The sequence below is a fragment of the Gobius niger genome, assembly GCF_951799975.1.
Source record: "Gobius niger genome assembly, chromosome: 20".
NCBI lineage: Eukaryota > Metazoa > Chordata > Actinopteri > Gobiiformes > Gobiidae > Gobius > Gobius niger.
This window is the reverse complement of record NC_136871.1, coordinates 16,033,876-16,053,458: the sequence shown is the minus strand read 5'-3', so window position 1 is coordinate 16,053,458 and position 19,583 is coordinate 16,033,876. Positions and strand designations below refer to the sequence as shown.

Sequence of the window (19,583 nt, the reverse complement as noted above, 5' to 3'; positions counted from 1 at the left end):
ACTTTGACGTCTGCTTTAAAAAAAAATGTTCCGTTAGTGAAGTATAGCTGTAGACTCTACATCTTATTTCCATAACGCACGTTCGTTCACCGGTGTCTGAATTCTGCCCTGCTCCTTTAAGGCGGTCACCTATGTCCAGCTAAGAAGTCTGAAGTGTGCGGAGGGTGGCGCTTCAGCAAACAGACTTTGGGCCATGTGGAGCTCGTGAGCGCAGCGAGTCAAGTCTGTCCATCAGCGGAACTGAACTTGAACACACGAGAGCGAATCATGTTGATACGATTTTAACTTTTTTCTTTCTTTCTTTTTTTTTTAACTTTTAGCCTCTCTTGGTGAGGGTGAGAGGCGAAGATTTGTGATTGTGTAATAATCTGAGAGACAGACGCGGATATATCAGGTAAGGAGTCACTATTGGACAAGTGAACCCTGGACATCGAAGCCACGACAGATCCAAGTGTTCCTGAACGGACTTCATCGCGTACTTTTCTCTTTTACGCACTTATTTCCCACCAGCAGAGGAGACATGATGCAGAATGGAAACGAAAAACAGAAGCCTCCCCAAGGAGCAAACGCGGAGACACAGGCAGACTCCAAAGGTGACAGTTCAGAAGAAAAGGCAGCTCCAGACGCGGACAGGAAGGACGCAGTGGACGCGGAGGCCACTCACTTCCCGATGCCCGCTCACCCCAAAGTGGAGATAAAGCGTAACGCGGTCACGGACGATTACACCCTGTCCACTCGCGTCCTGGGCTTAGGCATCAATGGCAAAGTCTTGGAGTGTTACAATAAGAAGACTGGACAGAAGTGCGCGCTGAAGGCAGGTGACATTGACACGTTTTCCCTTTCTGGTGTATGATGTGCCTTTTGGCCATCTATTTGCATCTATTTCCATTTAGTGGCCCCACGTTGTCTATTAGCCTATCTGATACTAAGCCATGTCAAAAATAGTTTCCATTAAAAAATAAATAAACTAATAATAATGATAGTCTGTTAATAATTTAGTCATAGTAACACGTTTATACCACAAAAATATGTTAAAGCCAAGCAGGATAAAAGGCTACATCAGAAAATGGATTAGGTCTACTGCCTTAAAAACACACTTACACAGTTTTTTTAAAGATACTCTTTAACTTGACAGAAAGTTTACAAAAGTCAATTGGCTTCGATAACAAGGTTAAACTAACACTTCTTGTCCCAAATATCCTTTTCAACAGACTGTAAATGCTCCTCTCTGAGCTCATGTGTTGTCCACAGGAGCGTGGCTTGAGCTTGAATCAGAGGTGTGTCATCATCAGTTTTCCATATGCTGTGATCTTCTGAGAAGTCCGCTGTGGGACAGAGGCACCATTCTCAGAGCAGTGGAAATCTGGCCAAAGTCTCATAGACAGTCACTCTGCCCGTGCTGCTCACCTGTCACCATGGGCTGACTGCGTAGATTTAGTAGCTTACAGTAATCCATCTGCCAGAGCTGACAGCAGCAGGCTTACAAATGGGCCCTCTGCACCAGCAATGTGCACCAGCAATCAACATTGTGTATTGTTACGGCTGACACACCCACCTTTAGTTGTTTAAAATAGGCTAATAACAATAACTACATTTGTTTCATGGAGTCTAAAGTAGTTTCTATGAAGTAATTCACCGTCCACAAACTTCAATGAACCATTTTTCTTGAGTTTTGAAACAGATGCTCACAAAAATAATGTGCCCAGTTCCTTTGTTTAGCTTTCAAGGCACAGATCTGTTGTGCTGCGCTCTCTGATCATAGCCGACATGTGAACCAGGATAGCATTACTTGGTTCCTGAGAGGTTTGGGCCTCTGACAGACAGAAAGGTAAAGGGGTCAGGTTAGGCACAAGGGAGCACGCCACATGAGCACCATGTTCTTAGATTTTACTGTTATGGCACCTTAACTGAATACAAATGTTGCTTTGTTTTTGTAATACATTTCTTTGGGTCAATATTTTGATGTCGGTTCATAATGGCACAGCGGCTGTGATGTGGCCCAGCGCTGAGAACCAACACTCCAGTTCTTTTGAATTAAGTGTTTCTCTAAGTGTCTAATGTAATGGAGGCCTATGGCTTTAATCCACTTTGCAGAAAAGCTGGAGGGGAGCCATGCTTTGAAGTAATTCACTTACTCCCATCAGGCTTCTTTAACTGGGATTTGTGTGTCTCCTGGGACAGCCCATCAGACACTTCATTCACTAGTTTTTATTTGTATGCTTCAAAGTACCATTAAAGACTAGTAAGATGGACTTTTTATGAAGATTAAATGGCATTTAAGTAAGAGGTGCCAGGTTTTCTCTGTCTCTCTGTCTGTATTATAATGAATAGGTACAAATCGTGTGTAACTAAAGGTGAAAAGTAACAACACACATGCCTGTACATTATTATTTCAAAGTACTAGTGGTGAAATAGTGACCGCAATGCAGTGGGTTAAGCATTCTCCCACCAACAAAAGAGTTGTCAGCTTTAATTGTCTGGGCAAGACACTGCGCCTAGTTCATCTTTGTTTGAGTTTTTAATGAATCACACCAAATTCCCTACCGTTAAAAATTGTTAGTTTATGTATGTTTTATTGTTTGTTTTGTTTTTGTGTTGGATCCAGCATTTCTGATGTCCCAAAGCTACAAATAAGACCAGGTTTATACACAGCTTAACACAGAAAAAGTTGCTCCAACTACACAAGTTCATCCACAGTTATGCTGATTTCAAAGTCTTTGAGGTCACTGAGCAGTGTGTTCAGAATGAAAGGAAAGCATGTGCATACCCTCTGAAGTGTAGTAGACTTTACTCTGATAAATAGAGCTGATGAGGCCGTAGCACACATAGTATTACATTATAAGTGGTCTTCATAGTTGCTTAAAGCAATTGGAGCTATAGGAATTGTGTTTAATTTGGGTCAGACTTGGTGATGACAGTGTGGAGCTGTTAATGTTGCTCATTAACCTTTATTGCACAAAATCCACATGTTGGTGCTCTAGCTGCACTTTGATGTCATATTGCTAAGCATCATGGGATTGGCAGCAACAATAAAGTATTGGAGATTTGAAAAGGTAAAATACCGGACTTATTGTTCACATTAAGACACTTGGACAAATCAGCAGCTAACGGAGTTGTTCCACAGCTTTTTTCTGTCCACTTTTTATACAGTTTTTAGCTAATGTTAGTCTATGGAAAATGTATGTAACAGCCACAAACATGGCAGATCACCATGGTAACAGTTGTTTTTCCCCGAACTCTATATATCACAACCAATATTTCACCCCATGGAGCAATAACCTGTCAATCACTTAACTGCCACTTTAGGGTTAGGGTTAACAATGAATTACATCCAAATCTCAAAGCGTATTGACTGGAGAGCTTATGCCAGTGTGATGCCTAAGTTGAAAGCCAAGACCTTCTAATTTCTAAAAATATGTGTGAGTAAAACACAACTTGCGGTACATTTCCTGTTCTTAACCCTAATTATATCTGGATTAGGGTTGACTAGCCCTAACCCTAGTCCCCTGATCAGGGGAGAGGGCAGGTAACAGGTTAATAAACTATACAAATATATAATAATATTTTTTATTTTGCTTTAAGACAGATAATAATTGTAGACTTTATGTATTTAATTTATACACAGTAGATGTCTCTTGTCTTCTATCCACATTTAATAAGCACCAAAGGCAATAGCTCGCTGTTTACTTGCCGTTGTCTCAATGAGAGCGGCTTAATAAAATCAAACGGATAAGGCATTTATGAGACAATAATGGGCACTATTTAATTAACTTGATGATTGGGAAGCCTAGGCTTATTGTGAGATGAGGTCTAAAGCTGCCCCGCTTTCCATAGCCTCTTCGTCACACTCTTTATTTGTTTCAACTTAGATAAGCTTTATTGCAGCATGTGGTTATTATACGCTGTAGCTTCCACACTGTTTGCTCCGATCAGGATCATAAAGCTTTAAAAATCAGTGAACCTGTGCCACATTCACATCACGTGGACTCTCTCAAATATCTATTTTCAACTCTCACTGAACTGACAGACTGTCAACGTCCAGTTCCATTCAGAATAATCTGACATGCGTGTGATGCGCGAGACCCACCTGACTCCATACATTATATAGTTCATGTAATGTTAGTAATGTTTGTGACTGTTTCTATTTCTGTATGCTGATATTTTTGCCCCTTCAGATTGTGTGTAGCGAGTGAGTCAGGCTTTGGGCCGGGCTCTCTGAACAGCAGTAGGCCACTTCATCACTGTCATGTCCCAAAATATAGTGTGACCGATGAGGGGTGTCAGGGTCGACCACCTGCTGGCTCATGTGACCATCTCTCTCACAGACATGAGACATCTATATGAGCACAGACACTCTTCCCTAGTGTTATTCCTCTGTCATTATGTTGAAGTCTGGTACCAACAACAACAAATCAGATCCCATTATTGAGTTTTTTTTTATACAATTATTACAATTAAAAATCAATGCCGTTAAGAGGTTGCACCTTTCTGTATCATGTGCAATGAATACTACAACAGCTACATGACTGAGAGCAATGGGATGGGCCTGGAGTTGCTGTTTATGGTCCGAATACCGTTACCATGATGTTGACATTCAAAATTCAAGTAAAAGTTTAGAAAGGGAAGTTTGTTGTTTCAGACGGCCACATAAAGAGCACTTTGTTTTGCTTGGACAGCACTTGTGCTCATGGGAAACATGGCCTTTCACTACTTTTGAAAATACTTGTGATACTGCTGCTACTACAAGTCCCATCCTGCATCAGAGTTAATTTTGACAACATATTTTATTTTAGTTTTAGTCTTATCTTTTGACTAAAATGTAGTTTAATTTTAGTCGAGATTTAGTCGCCAAAAATTGCATGTTAATTTAGTCGACTAACTTTAAGACTAATTTAGTTGACTTTGCATTGATGATATTCATTATAATCATATTTAATCAAGGTCCTCGACTTCATGGAGCTGCTCCCACATGAATAAAGCTCAGAGCTGCTCCTTTGGCAGAGAATTTACATGATCTGAGGCTCTTTCAGACGGTCAATAGAAGTTGGATGATTTTAGTCTCTCCCTTTCATTTTTATTTAGTCTTATTTTAGTCGACTAAAATATCTGGACATTTTAGTCATAGTTTTAGTCTCATGAGAAACTTTTAATTTAGTTTTAGTCCAATTTTAGGCAGCAAAAATATCACTTTGACTAAAATTAAGACTAAAATTTTAGTCGACGAAATGAACACTGTCCTGCATTGGTCCTGGTTTAGTGCTTATTTTGATAATCGCCGATATTACATCAGGTTTTACTGTAGGTCTAGTTGAGTCCAATATGAGACTTGCTTTTTTTATTTAGAGAGAAGTAATTGCTTGGCTGCTGAAAGTTAATTAAGTCATTATTATATTACTGTAATGGATAGCACAGTGACTGCATATGGTCCCTAGACTAGTTAATGAATTCAAGGCTAAGTATTATTTGTGTATAATTTGGTAGTGGTGGGACTCAATTCAGTTTCTAATTGAGTGAATTATTGCCTTTTTTTAATTAATTAATTGCATTTAAGCCTCATTCATTTGAAGGTTGTATATATTTTAGATGCTTCTTTGTATTTTCCTACATTTGAACTTATTTGTAAATGGAGATGTGAGGCCTGTGTGATCATTCCAAAGACGGACGAAGTTTGATCTATTTTGGAGAATAGTCTTTTTCAATACGTTTATGTCGGCTTAACTATATAAATAAACAAGTTTGACAGTATCATTGTTTTTGGCTTTACGCAGTGCTCATCCCTAAGCAAAAAGGAAACTGAAAAAGTGTCTGTAAAAGAAGAAAAAACAGTCTGTAAAGTAAAGTGTGATTGTTTCTGATTGATATTTTTAACTGTGCTAAACCTTATGTAATGAATGAATCATAATTGATTGAAAAAAGTCCCGGCCTAAGTATTTGGGAGAGTTATCTGACCAGTTCCCATTGGTATTGACCCATTTGTCTTTCCCACAGATGAGCAGTGGCGTCGGTTCAGTCTGAGGGAAAAATGTAAACATGGACTGAGCACTGGTCGATGCTTAACCTGAAATATTCCGTGTTCTCCCTAAACGACCTGCATGTCCAAAACACAAGACACATAATGTACTGTGTGTAAAATAGGGTTATGTGCTGCACAAGAATTCACTGCAGGTTTTCCAGATACTATCTTTGCTTGTAAATTGCAGTATTTGTAAACCAAACCTTTTCCCCAGAGAAATGGCCTCCAAGTGCGATTTCAGTGGAAGGTCTGGAATGGGAAAAATGTCCAGATCAGAATGTTTTGTAAAAAAAAAAGTTTAAAAAAAAGTGTAAGTTTACATTTTCGACCGTGAGTAAATCTGTCAATAACAGAAGTCTAGCTTTACTTAACCTCTTAACCTGAACTGAGCACATTTTCTTCAGATCGACTTTACCAAACTCTAAAAGCTTCTTAACAAAATAGGGACAAAAACGAGACGTAAATGAGGATGAAAACTCAGCCAAAAAGAAGCATCTAACGAGCAACAAAAACGTGACAAAACAGGCAACAAAAAAAGTGATGAAAAAGTAGCAAAAAAAGCAACAAAAATACAACAAAAAAGTGGCAACATTGCAAGAAAAAAATCTGAGGTCAGTTTTGTCGGTCTTAGCTTTCAAAAGAGGCATTACAGAAGCTCCAGTCGGGGAGCTTATAGATTTGGAGGAAGCTGAACTGGAGAGAATGTGCTCGGTTAAGGCGGGAGTTAAGAGGATAACTTAAATAATTATTGTATTGGACCTTAAGATTAGAATAATAATAATAATAATGCATTGGTTTTATATTTCTGGACACTCAAAGACGCTTTACATTGCACTATTCGTTCACTCCATACTCGGTGGTGGTAAGCTACTATTTTAGCCACAGCTGCCCTGGGGTAGACTGACGGAAGCGAGGCAACCAGTCTGCGCCATCGGCCCCTCCGACCACCACCAACCACTCACTCACTCACTACATTCGCTAGGCTTCCTGGTGTTACCAAACGGTCTCCCATCCAAGTACCGACCTGGCCCTTCCCTGCTTAGCTTCCAAGGTCTGACGGGATTGGGCATAGCTCAGGCGGTAGAAGTACTCCATCCCATTTTTATGATGTATTATTTGGATATATCAGCGTTTTTTGCACTATTTCATGATTTGTCTGTCCCATTACTTAAGCACTAAAGCATAAATCACACTTAGTACTCAAGAAGTACTTTTACTTTCACTGCTACTATTACTACTACTATATCTCCTTCTGTGTATATTTGTAATGGTTGTGACTGGTTGTCCGTCCTCAGATCCTGTACGACAGCCCCAAAGCCAGGCGTGAGGTGGAGCTTCACTGCCGGGTGTCAGCAGGGCCGTACATCGTGCGGATCCTGAGTCTGTATGAAAACATGCATCACGGGAAGAAGTGCCTGCTCATCGTCATGGAGTGGTACGTCACCATAACAACGCTGCTTCACAGCTTTAGAAGGCCGCAATGTTGGCAACATGTAACCTCATAGATTAAAACATGTTTGTACGTTATGGCTTTATGATTCTCAACCGGTGGTGCTTGGGCCTCTTCACCAGGTACTCAAACTCATCTGCTAAAACTTTATTCATTTGAATGAGAGATAAACTTATTTATGCTTTAGTAATGCATTTAAGTTTGGTTTTCTTTCTACTTTAGAAATGATTTACACCGTTTAGACATATTTTAGTCCAGTTGGTCAACTTAGTTGCCCTTTTAAGGCCCTCATTCGATTCTGCTCTAGGGACACCTGGAAGGACAAATATTTACAGTTTTACTGTTAATTCTATCACACGAGAATCAAAATAGTGTAACTTGATACAAACAGACAGTAGTTAACACTACATACAAACAATATCAAATACATGTACACCATAAAGTGACCAGTGGGAGGCAAGGGGAGAGATCAGCCTCCTGGCAGCCTGGTGGATGAATCTGTCCTTGTCAGTCAGTTGGAGCTGACATGGATCGAGACTCCATCATCTTCTCCCTGACGCAGGACTGAAGAGGCTGTGATATGAACACATCTCACTGATGGCAGGAAGAGTTTTATTGAAATCTATGAGGGGTCACTTGGTGAGAAAGGTTTGAGAACCACTATCATAGCGTCGCACATACACACTTACTTCAGTAACCTTTTGCAGTCTTCACTACTAAAGTGCAGTTAAATTGTGCAAAATCAATGAGGTCTTCCAACTGAAGAGATGTACACATTTTTATTCACACAAAAGAAAAGATCAATTTAATTGAAAAATGCTGCGTTCAAATTTCCTAATAACATTATTGCAATGTTACATGTTACTGATTGTAATTGGTCATAGTCCTAATTGTGGTAGTATTTGTAAGTTTGAGGAGTTTTACCGTAACTTACACAAGGGCCTTTATTTCAAAGTGAAACAGGTGCTGGAGGAACTGAAAATCTACTGACAGGAAGCTGTGGTTCCTCTGCTTAATATTTCACATTGTTAGAAAACAAAAAAACAAAACTAGAACAGGCGGTTTTAACCGTCATTAAACTCTTCGGTAAAGCAATAACAATGTAATCGTATCACTTGACTGTGGATTTGTTATAATGCAAATTTAACAATGTGTCAAACAAAGCAAATATCTCTACAGATGAAGAATGTTTCTCCCTAATTCTACTGCATGTACAGTAGCCGTCCAAAGTTTTTTATGTATGGTTATTTCAAAACCATTTACATTGTAGATTCTCACTGAAGACGTTCATTTATGAATTAACACATATGGAATTAAGTTTTAGCAAAAAAAAAGTGGACATAGATTCTTCAAAATAGCCGTCTTTTGCTTTCATTACCGCTGTGCACTTTTAACATATCACCAGAAATGGTTTTCATTTCTCAAGACTGTTGGAAACCAGGGATGACAAGAATAAAGGGCAATTTTTAATATGTTTGGTTCTTAATCCCATGTGTTCATTAGTGTAATGTCTTCAATGAGAATCACGCACATGTTTCCACATTTTTGACGGGTTCTGTACTGTAGTAAAAGTTTTATTTTAGAACAAAATAATACTGACTAAGATAAAGTACTTTTTCAGAAAGGTCAATTAGAATGAAATAGTTACTCATAATCCACTGATTAAACGGTTAGACAGTTTGTGTGACAAAGTAGGTTTAAGTTACTTTGTCACGCAGTTATTCAGAATCAGACAATGACGTGTCAGCCTTGTACAATCAGCTGTTCCAGTGACTTTATATTCATGTATTATGTGACATCAGCGCATCAAAGGCTTCTCTGGAACTGAATCATGTTGTGAACTGTTTGGTTCTGCGTTGCTGAATCTCTCTGTGCCGCTTCCTGACGACACTCGAACTGTTGAGTCAGGAGGGAGGAGACAGGCCGGGTCTGAAAACGGTTGTGAAAGTTGTGAGTGGGAGGCACTTTTTGAAACTAAAACACACTTGGCTGTTGGAAAGTCTGAGTGAACGGATGGAAGAAGTAGGTCAAAGAAACACTTGTACCTATGCAGTATTAAAGGCATCGTGTATTTAAACAAACTGCAAAGTAAGGACACAAACACTAGACTCGCTTCCTACTTCTGTACTTAACCTCTTTACCCTCGCCTTAGTGCATTTTCTCCAGTTCAGCTTCTAAGCATCTAAACGCGTGTAGTAACGCCTCATTTGAAAGCTAAGACCTACAAAACTCATCTAAACTAATCTTTTTCCTCACATTGTCATCACTGTTTTGCCTTTTTTTTTCATTACTTTTTTGTTTTATCACTATTTTGATGATTTTTGCACTCATTTTATTGGGGACAGGTGCTGTTTTGGAAGTATTAAAATGAGAGCGTCCTTTATCACTGGATTTGGCCGGAGAATCTGGCAACCCAATGTTTGAGATTTGTTCTGCTGTCTTAAAACAACACTTTCGCATCCTGTAAAAGATTTGTGCGATTGTTGAAAAAGGATATGTAGGCCATATTTATTCAACATTGAAAGCTTTATTGTCAATGTCATTTTCAAAACAACAACGCATTACAGCAGTACATGGTATGTTGTGAAAGTGCATAAATAAATGGTGCAGATGACATTGATAAATACCCTCTGTGTAAACATGGCACACCGAGAGTAAATTGTTGTTCAGGCACAAATACAGCAACATTCTTTCTCGGCAGCAGCAAAGAGGCAAAAACTGATCAAGGGCGTCAGAAACAGAAAATATGGTCGGAATGTAATTATTGCAGCAATGCAAAGTTCACAGTTATTGCAGAGGGAGGCTTGGTTTGGCATGGGAGGAGGGAGAGAGGAGAAGGGAGCATCATTAAGCAGCCGCATTGCATAAGGTTAGTCTGGATTTAAGGCAAGGCAAGTTATTTGTAGAGCACAATTCATACACAAGGCAATTCAAAGCACTTCACAGTTTCATAAAATTACAAGAAAGCAGATAAAACCAACACATAAAAGAGCTATAGGAAAACATTATTTAATTACAGTAAAAAAGCAAGGGTTCAGATAAAATACCTTCAGTGTCATATGCAGGGGTAAAAAGAACTGCCTGGATTTGAAAATTGTCAGAGTTGAGGCCTGTCTCACATCCTCATGAAGACTGTTCCAGATTTTAGCTGCATGAAACTGAAACGCAGCCTCAGCGTGTTTAGTCCTGACTTTGGGAACCACCTGGAGACCCTTCCCTGAAGTTCTCAGGGCTCGAGATGGTTCATACGGCTCTAACATGTCAGAGATGTGCTTTGGTGCTAATTCTAAACCATGAAAACATTTACTGGCACTGATGGACCTGTACCTTCTCCCTGAGGGCAGCAGGTGGAACAAGTGCAGTGAATGTTGTGCACTCTCTTCAGACAGAGGGTCGTTGTAGATGGCACTGATCTCTGGAAGAGTCGTCCCAATGATTTTCCACCCATTGGAGCACCACACTAAGAAACTATATGTGAAAACACTGCTGATGCACAGTTATAGAAGTTTACCAACAGCCCCTACTACTGTCAGGTAGTCGGGGCATCAAGTTAGGTTAGATTGGTTTATTTGAAAGGGACAGTGCACACATGAACAAACGTGGTTATAAAGGGCAGAAGTAGCCAGAAGGTTATCTTTCATCTGTAGTCCCCTGGTCAAGATGTAAAAAAAAAAGCGTTGCTGGGACTTTCCTGCCACTGAGGCAGAGTCGGTTCCTCAGGACAGGTCCTCAATTACAGAAAATGTGGCACCCTCTCTACCACCTCGTTTCCGATAAAAAGTGGAAGGTTATTGGGTCTCCTTTTGCGGACGTCCACAATGATCTCTTTGGTCTTTTTGATGTTCAGAAACAGGTTATTACTGACACACCATGGCACTAGATGTTTAGTTTAGTTTATTTGGGCTGCAAGGTTGTTATTAATAACAACACTGTTCCCAAAGGGAGTAGGCAGAAGAGAACTTATAAATGCCTATCCCCTCATACATTAACAAACATAGCTGTTGACATTCATTTCATTTCATTGACACAATTCCTTGGTGATAATGACAACAATAATGTCCATATGCACACGATCATGTTGTTAAGATGCAACAGTTTACAGTTTGGGTCATGGTTTCACTTTAGCATATTGGTCTAATATTGCTTTATTACATTTATGTTTCAATTGCTCAAATGAGGTGCTAACCTTAAGTTCCTCATCTTGGTCATTCCAAAGATCTACCCCCTTCCGAGTCGGGAACAGACTCTTTAAGGAGGTGCGGACCAGTTGTTTTTTAAGGTTCATTCATGTTGCACTTCAGCTCGGTATCCGTCTTATTGTTGTTGATGAGACAGAGCACTGTGGTGTCGTCGGCCACATTAACAATGAGATAGGAAAGAAAAGAAGCAGAGCAGTCATGTGTGAATTAAGTATAGAGCAAGGGGCTAAGCACACACCCTTGGGGAAACCCGGTGTATTTATTAAATATTTTGTGCAATTCCTACTTTTACACCAGTAAAAGAAAAACAGCAACAGCACACACAATACATGATGTCAATGTCAATGTCAGCTTTATTTGTATTGCACATTTTCAACAACACTGGATGCCCAAAGTGCTTCACATACAGGTTATTGAACGTGATATAGTCAATATAAAATGAGAGTACAAAACAACAAGAGAAACACACACAACGCCAATGCAAACAGATGTGTTTTAAAAGTTTCTATGGTTGGAGCAGCTCTGACATTTAGGGGGAGACTGTTCCAGAGTTTGGGAGCTTGATGTCAGTATTTGGCACATTTTTGATCCACAAAATTAAACTCTGTACATGTGACTCTTTCTTGTCTGACCCTACTCTCTTTAGCTCGGTATAAGCCCAGTTTATTCACTTATTCACAATTCAAAGTCAACAAAATTTCAAATGATGTCAATGTGTGTGTTGCAGTATGGAAGGAGGAGAACTGTTCAGTCGAATCCAGGTCCGAGGAGACCAGGCTTTCACAGAGAAAGGTGAGGAACGCTAAACACTCGATATTAATCCTGTATTGGCCTTTGATTTGAGAGAGTGGCCGTGTTTCTTGGTTTCCCAGAGGCGTCCGAGATCATGAGGGACATCGGCACAGCCATCAACTATTTACACAGCATAGACATCGCGCACAGAGACATTAAAGTAAGCAAGCGATGGAGTAGGAGACTGTCTTGATTGAGTTTACACATCAGTTATAACATCCTGTATTTTTCCACAGCCAGAAAATCTCCTGTACACTTCTAAGGGAAAGAATGGTGTCCTAAAACTAACGGACTTTGGGTTTGCAAAAGAGACAACGCTACACAACCCCCTCCAGACGCCGTGTTATACACCGTACTATGTTGGTAAGCTGCAGGATTGTTCTATTTTTTATTCTCTTTATTAACGTGTTTGAACATTATACAAAAAAATTGATTAAAAGGAAATGACAAAAAAAAAAAGGGAGACAGACAACAATTTAAAGATTTGAGTCCAGCTGTAATGTAACGCACGAGCTGTGTTCACCCCAACATTTTGGAAAGCTGTACTTTAGGGAGGCGTAATCTGTGTAGAACTTTGAATTGGAGCAGATCATGATGAGCACAGACTCAAGAGGAGTGGACATCGTCTTGAGCCTTAGTCCATTGAGAGGCAGTGATGTTTATTATTATTGATGTTGTGCTTTAAGTGATCAAGTGAGGGCATGTATCCCATGTCTGACAGTTCATTACATATTTTAGAAATGTACGCTTTTTTCAATGGATCTTTTAGAAGTATAGTGTTCATGTCTGAGCTTGGAGGCTGACGAGGAAACGATGGGAGCATTTATTTAACAAACAAAATCTGCATTGGCGTTTTGATATTTCTGACTTTCCACTGACAAAAAGAAACTTCACAAAGTGCTGGGTTGATGGTCATGGTTAAGTGTAATCGGGGTTAAAACTGAAATATCTTGCCATTTAAAATGTTTTCTAATTTGAGACTAAATTTTAACAGTATGAGAGACTACTGGACTGTTGACTCTGGGAGTACCGGTAGTAGTCTTTAAAGAAGAATAAATCAATGCTTGTAGCGAGGTAGTGTGACAACTCTGATTCTCCATCTCTCTCCATCTCTCCAGTCAGATATTACACGACCAGTTGTAGAATCTGAAGTGAGGCAATCCCATCCCACCAAGTTCTTTTGGTATTTGTAGAAGAGCTTTCTTAATCCTAGGAGTCTTTTTGTTCAAAATGAATTGGGAAATTAAACTGTCCAGTTTAGCAAAATAAAAGGCTTTAGTACTACTACTTTAGTACCTACTAGAGAACATGTGGGCAACACAACACACCTTTACAAAATGTTTAACGTAAAGGCTGTTACAAATCAAAAAGACAAAAGCAAACTTGTCAGTTCCTTGAAAAGCCAAATACTAATGCACGTGTCCAAAAAGGAGTGAGGAGAACTTTAACTTATTTAACCCCACCCCCTATTTCAAAAACAGTTGATAACATCAATTTCCTCTTCGTACGTAGTTTCTCAAAACTCAAAAGAAAATAACTAAGCAATAATAACAATCTAAACTATTTTCTGAAAAATATATAAGAAGGCACAAACATGAGACGCATCACTTGGAATCTGTAAGTTCTGTTGCTTCATATTTCAAAAAAAAAAATCTTTATATTTCTTCTTGAACTGATTCATACTGGAGCACAGTTGTAGACCTGAGCTTAAATTATTTCATAATTTGGCACCAGTAATGGAAACACAAAAACTTTTCATAGTTCATTTGAACGTTTGTATTGTAAATGTATGGTCATCAGCACTCCTGAGGCTGTACACATTTTGTTTGAGAAAATATTGTTGTATATTGTTTGGTAAGCTATTCTGCTGTACTCTGAACATTATTTGGGCTGTTTGATAATCTACAAGGTCAGAAAATTTAATGAATTTTGATTCTAAGAATATGTTGGTATGATCAAGATAACCGGATTTGTTGATAATTCTCATGGCTCTTATTTGAAGACGAGTTAATGAAATCAGTGAACTTTCGTAATTATTTCCCCAAATCTCAGCACAATAGCTTAGATAGGGTAATACCAGTGAACAATACAACATATTAAGTGATTTATGACTTCTGCATTATAGAAATGTTTCTTGATATCTTGTTCCCAATATGTTCTATATGACCTTTCCATCGAATTTCATCATCAAATATTACTCCAAGAAATTAGATTTTGTTTCACAATTTCAATAACTGATCCATTTATTTGTAATTGTGCATTTAATTTCTTACTGCTACCAAATATCATTAATTCAGTTTTACTTAAATTTAGGGTGAGTTTGTTAGAATCAAACCATGATTTTATTTTATTTTTAATAAAAAATAAAATCTATTAGTTGATCAAGGTTATCACCAGAACAAAACATATTGGTGTCATCTGCGAAGAGGACCATTTTCAAGCATTTTGGTTACATAAATCATCTATGTACAGGTTAAACAGTTTAGGGCCCAACGCTGACCCCTGGGGGACACCACAAGCAACGTTCAAGCATGCAGATGTATGATGGGCACAGGTTACCCCATTTGTCCAAATTCCTTTGTTTGTTCGTACATTGTTGTGAAATTATGTATTAAAAAGTGAATCCCTAGATACTTAAATTTAGTTGATATAGTAAATGGATAGGAGCTAAATATGGTATTGGCTGGGTTGAAAAAAAAAAACACTTTTAGAGAAATTTGTCCTATAACAGCAGGATATTTAACAATTTCCTCGTATGACGCAGTGTATTACTACAGTAGGTCTACGCTAATTATTCTGTTGTGTTTGCCTTGTTACTGTTTAGCTCCAGAGGTTTTGGGTCCAGAGAAGTATGACAAGTCATGTGACATGTGGTCGCTGGGGGTCATCATGTATATTCTGTAAGTAAACACTGGTCTTGAGCAAATGTTTCTATTCTAACTGTAGTTAATTACTATTCTTTTGCAGGTTGTGCGGCTTTCCACCATTTTATTCTAACACAGGCCAAGCTATCTCTCCTGGGATGAAGAGACGCATTCGGATGGGCCAGTATGAGTTTCCCAACCCAGAGTGGGCTGAGGTGTCACAGGAAGGTGAGATGATGGCGTTACACATCAGAGCTTCTCTAAATATGTGAGACGTTTTGATACACTATAGTTTACAAATGCTGTGGCAAATGTGCACACAGCAAACACTGAAGGCCAGGGAGAGTGGTGTTTTCAGTCTAGACTTAAACCATGGATTTAAACAGACAGAGGAGAGGGCTGTTTTTTTAGTCTGGCTTTGTCTTCTTAAACATTAAACAAAAGTGTGTGTGTTTTTATACATTACGTAAACAATGTTTTTCTTGCAGCAAAGAACTTGATAAATCAGCTTCTAAAAACAGACCCCAATGAGAGAATGACCATCACACAGTTCATGAACCACCCTTGGATCAACGTAAGCTCAGGCCTTACTCTTTCTCAGCATATTTACGGAGAAGAAACTTTTTGTGTTTGTGTCACATGATGTACAAATGTTTTTATTTGCAGCAGTCGATGGTAGTCCCTTCCACTCCGCTCCATACCACCAGGGTCCTGAACGAGGACAAAGAGCTTTGGGAAGACGTTAAGGTCAGTGCAACTCTGCCACCTGCTGGACATCTTCTGATGTTGCACTGTGTGTTTTTCCCTTTTACCTCTATTAATGAGCTATAATCAGCCCCTTTGGCGTTTTTCAGAAAATAGTACTGAATACATCAATGAATAGATTGCACATTAGCGCTCATCGATCCTTATCATTATGGACTGTGATTTTTCTAGGCACTGTGTTTGGATTAAGTGGCTAGATGAAGTTAGCCATTTTATACTCACTACTGCCACCTCAGGTCATACATGTAACTGTACCTTCTATATTAAGCTCGTGCATGACAGGAGTTCGGACCGAATTAACACCTTTTTGAGTCACAGTGGAGGATTTCAGAGGCAGTTGTGGTGAATAGGTCTGAGCTCATTCTACACCTTATATTAGGACATTGTTGGAACATGTGGGGGGAGGAAAATACGCAATGGTCAAAAAGAAATATCCTCCTTTTTTTTAAAGTTTAGGCGATTACAATTTTAATCAATCTATTTATAAATAACCTTGACAGGGACCACTGTATTTTTCAAATGAAGAAAGTGCATTGTCAAAACCTACATAATTTCGATTCCATCAATATTTTAGGCCAATGCATAGAGCCCATTTTCCACGTGGTCAACTTTTAATAGCATGTGTTCATGAATGAATTTGACTTACAGCCCAGCCCTAACAAGAATCACACAGTGCATTTCAGATCAGGCCCATTAATGCTCTCAAATATTGATGGTAAATAATCCACTAAAAGGTATTGTTAGTTGATGATAGTTTAACTTTATATTATCAGCCACTAGGGGGAGCCACGTTCAAAAGCAGAACAAAAATGGTTATGTGCCTGTAGTTTACAACACAGACTGGGTTTACACAACACTAAAGCTGTCATCACAAGTCACTGCTGAGTGAATTCCTTGGAAAAGGTCGCAAAAAGTCTCCCATTAGGAAACACTGTTCTTATTGACCTGCTGCCCAAGCGGTGAATAGAGAAGCGCATTCCTTCACTTGTTAGATTTGATATGACTTGAGCTGACACAATAGTGATGGCTACAGCTTTTCTCTTTAGCAATGAAAAGTTAAGAAAGTCATGCATTGCACACCTTGCCTTTTTTTTTTTTTTTTTTTGAGGAAATGAGGAAACATGTCGCTGTATGTATATATATATATATATAGTTTATAGCAAGACTTAACTCATGATTTAAACACATCCGGTTGCATTAACAGCAGCAGTAACATTTGAGAGGAGACTCACATAATGCATTTCAGAACATGTTAGTGAAGAGCAAAACTACAGGGTACATTGGCTATACTCAATCCTGTACATAAATAAATGTGATTTGCTAACTGCAACTATTCAAATCCCTATTTCTATCAGGAAGCCCTGCTAATGCTCCCTGGAATCTCTGGTGCTGCTCTAAACTGGTTCAAGTTCTATCTTGAAATTGGCAACTGTGTCTCAGACAAAATTGCCATGGCCTATGGAGTCCCCCAGGGGTCAATCTTGGGACCCCTCTTATTCTACCTGTACATGCTTCCATCGGGTCAGCTTATAACACTCAGGTCTATGTGTCACTGACGGCTGGTGAACATGGGCCTGTAGATACACTCTGTCACTGCATCCAACCGATCAGTTTGTGGATGCAAAACAACTTCCTCCAACTAAACTCAGACAAAACTGAGATCATTGTTTTTGTCCCGCAGACACAAAGAGAAAGTGTTATCACTCAGTCACCTCGAGTCTCACTCTCTAAAACCAAAAAATCAGGTTAGAAATCTAGGAGTAATCATGGACTCAGACCTGAACTTCAACAGCCACATCAAAGCAATAACATCAGCAGCTTTTTACCATCTGATAAACATTGCTAAGATCAGAGGAATAGTGTCAAAACCAGACTTAGAGACACTTATCCATGCATTTGTCTCCAGCAGGTTAGACTAGCTACTGTAACGGCCTGCTCACTGTTTGACAACTGCAGTATATCCAGAACGCTGCTGCTGGAGTCCTGACAAGAACCAGGAAATACAACCATATTATTCCAGTGCTCTGGTCTCTGCACTGGCTTCCAGTTGCTCAGAGAATACAATTTTAAACAGCTCTGCTTGTTATGTTTAGCACCAAAGTACATCTCTGACATGTTAGAACTGTATGAACCATCTCGGGCCCTGAGAACTTCAGGGCGGGGTCTCATGGTGTTTCCCAGAGTCAGGACTAAACACAGTAAGGCTGCGTTTCAGTTTAATGCAGCTAAAATATGGAACAGTCTCATGAGGATGTGAGACAGGCCTCAACTCTGACAATGTTCAAATCCAGGCAGTTCTTTTTACCCGTACATATGACAACTGAAAGTATTTTATCTGCACTCTTGCCTTTTACTGAAATTGATACATTTTTATGTTGATGTTTTATTGATTTTATCTGCTTTCCCACAGGAGGAGATGACCAGTGCTTTGGCGACAATGCGTGTGGACTATGACCAGGTGAAGATTAAGGATTTAGATACATCGAGCAACCCGCTATTGAACAAGAGACGCAAAAAAGCGGCCGCAAGTGGAAAGAGCGGCTCCACTGTCTGCCAAAGTCAATAGACAAAAGACTCAAAGTGTGAAGGCCTGCTGCAGAGGTCTACAGATGGACATGTATGAAGTATAATTACTAGTGAAGGAAATATTTTAGCTAAAATATTTTTATGTACTGTATGTTTTACGTATTGGTTGTAATTTCCTTCTGTTGGTTTTGTACCCTCTCGTTCAAGTGTGTGTTTTTATGCATCGTTGTTTGAATTTGACACAGGCAAACAACATGGACTAACTGTGAAAAGCCCCTGTTTTGTCTTAAATAATCAGCTGTTTGTTGCCTTCTCTATTAAAGTGCGCGTGTCAAGTCAGCTCAGCCAATCAAGTTTTCTTCTGCCTATTCTTTCATGTGCAGAAACCATCACTCAAGTACAATGGTTAGTTCCATTTTTTTTAATGAACGGGGGGTATGCAAACAGGGTCTCTGAAAAAGGAAAAACATTTGTAAGGATCTATCTTATGTTAAATGCTTAAATTATTTACAAGAAAAAATCATTAATAAAAAAATAATGAAATACACTTTTCTAAACACATTTATTGTAACGTCATAGTGATTGAGAGTGGAGGACGATCAGGAGGTCTTGGGACTTTATTCTGTTCAACAAGGAGGTATAAATTTAAAGTTTTCTGGACAGGCTATTTACACAGACAAAAAATCCACAAATAGCTGGAAAGTTAGAGGCTTGTACTTAAGATGCAATTGTTACAACCTAATAAAAAGAAGCTGTTATGCGCTGATTACAATTGCGACTTTAAAAGCAGGTGATGTGTTCACAGACACAGCCTGTGTATTATCCTGAGTTGTGCTATGCGGTCTGCTTAGGTGTGTGTCAATACGGCTGGTGACATTTGGAAAGTTCCTGATTGCACGTTTCAGAAAAATGCTTCCTGTAAACCGTAGACTGTTTTGTTACTCTGGTCCACTCCACATGTGTAACAGTGAGTT

The 19,583-nt window shown here is 39.1% G+C and overlaps 1 protein-coding gene across 1 annotated transcript; it reads left to right on the top strand.

The window, feature by feature from the left end:
* The first annotated feature begins 516 nt into the window (after positions 1–516).
* Positions 517–19,115, top strand: mapkapk3 (MAPK activated protein kinase 3). Its single transcript, XM_079578169.1, has 10 exons — positions 517–814; positions 7,309–7,448; positions 12,390–12,454; positions 12,535–12,614; positions 12,691–12,817; positions 15,279–15,354; positions 15,422–15,546; positions 15,807–15,892; positions 15,985–16,065; positions 18,494–19,115. The coding sequence occupies exons 1-10, from the start codon at positions 521–523 to the stop codon at positions 18,647–18,649; spliced, it is 1,230 nt and encodes a 409-aa protein (XP_079434295.1). The 5' UTR covers positions 517–520; the 3' UTR covers positions 18,650–19,115.
* Positions 19,116–19,583: the final 468 nt, after the last annotated feature.

Excerpts from the sequence above, each read along its gene's own strand:
- mapkapk3 (XM_079578169.1), top strand. The coding sequence starts at position 521 with ATGATGCAGAATGGAAACGAAAAACAGAAGCCTCCCCAAGGAGCAAAC. Across the intron at positions 7,449-12,389 it reads CTGCTCATCGTCATGGAGTG|TATGGAAGGAGGAGAACTGT; the intron begins GTACGTCACCAT and ends TGTGTGTTGCAG. Across the intron at positions 15,355-15,421 it reads GGGGTCATCATGTATATTCT|GTTGTGCGGCTTTCCACCAT; the intron begins GTAAGTAAACAC and ends ATTCTTTTGCAG.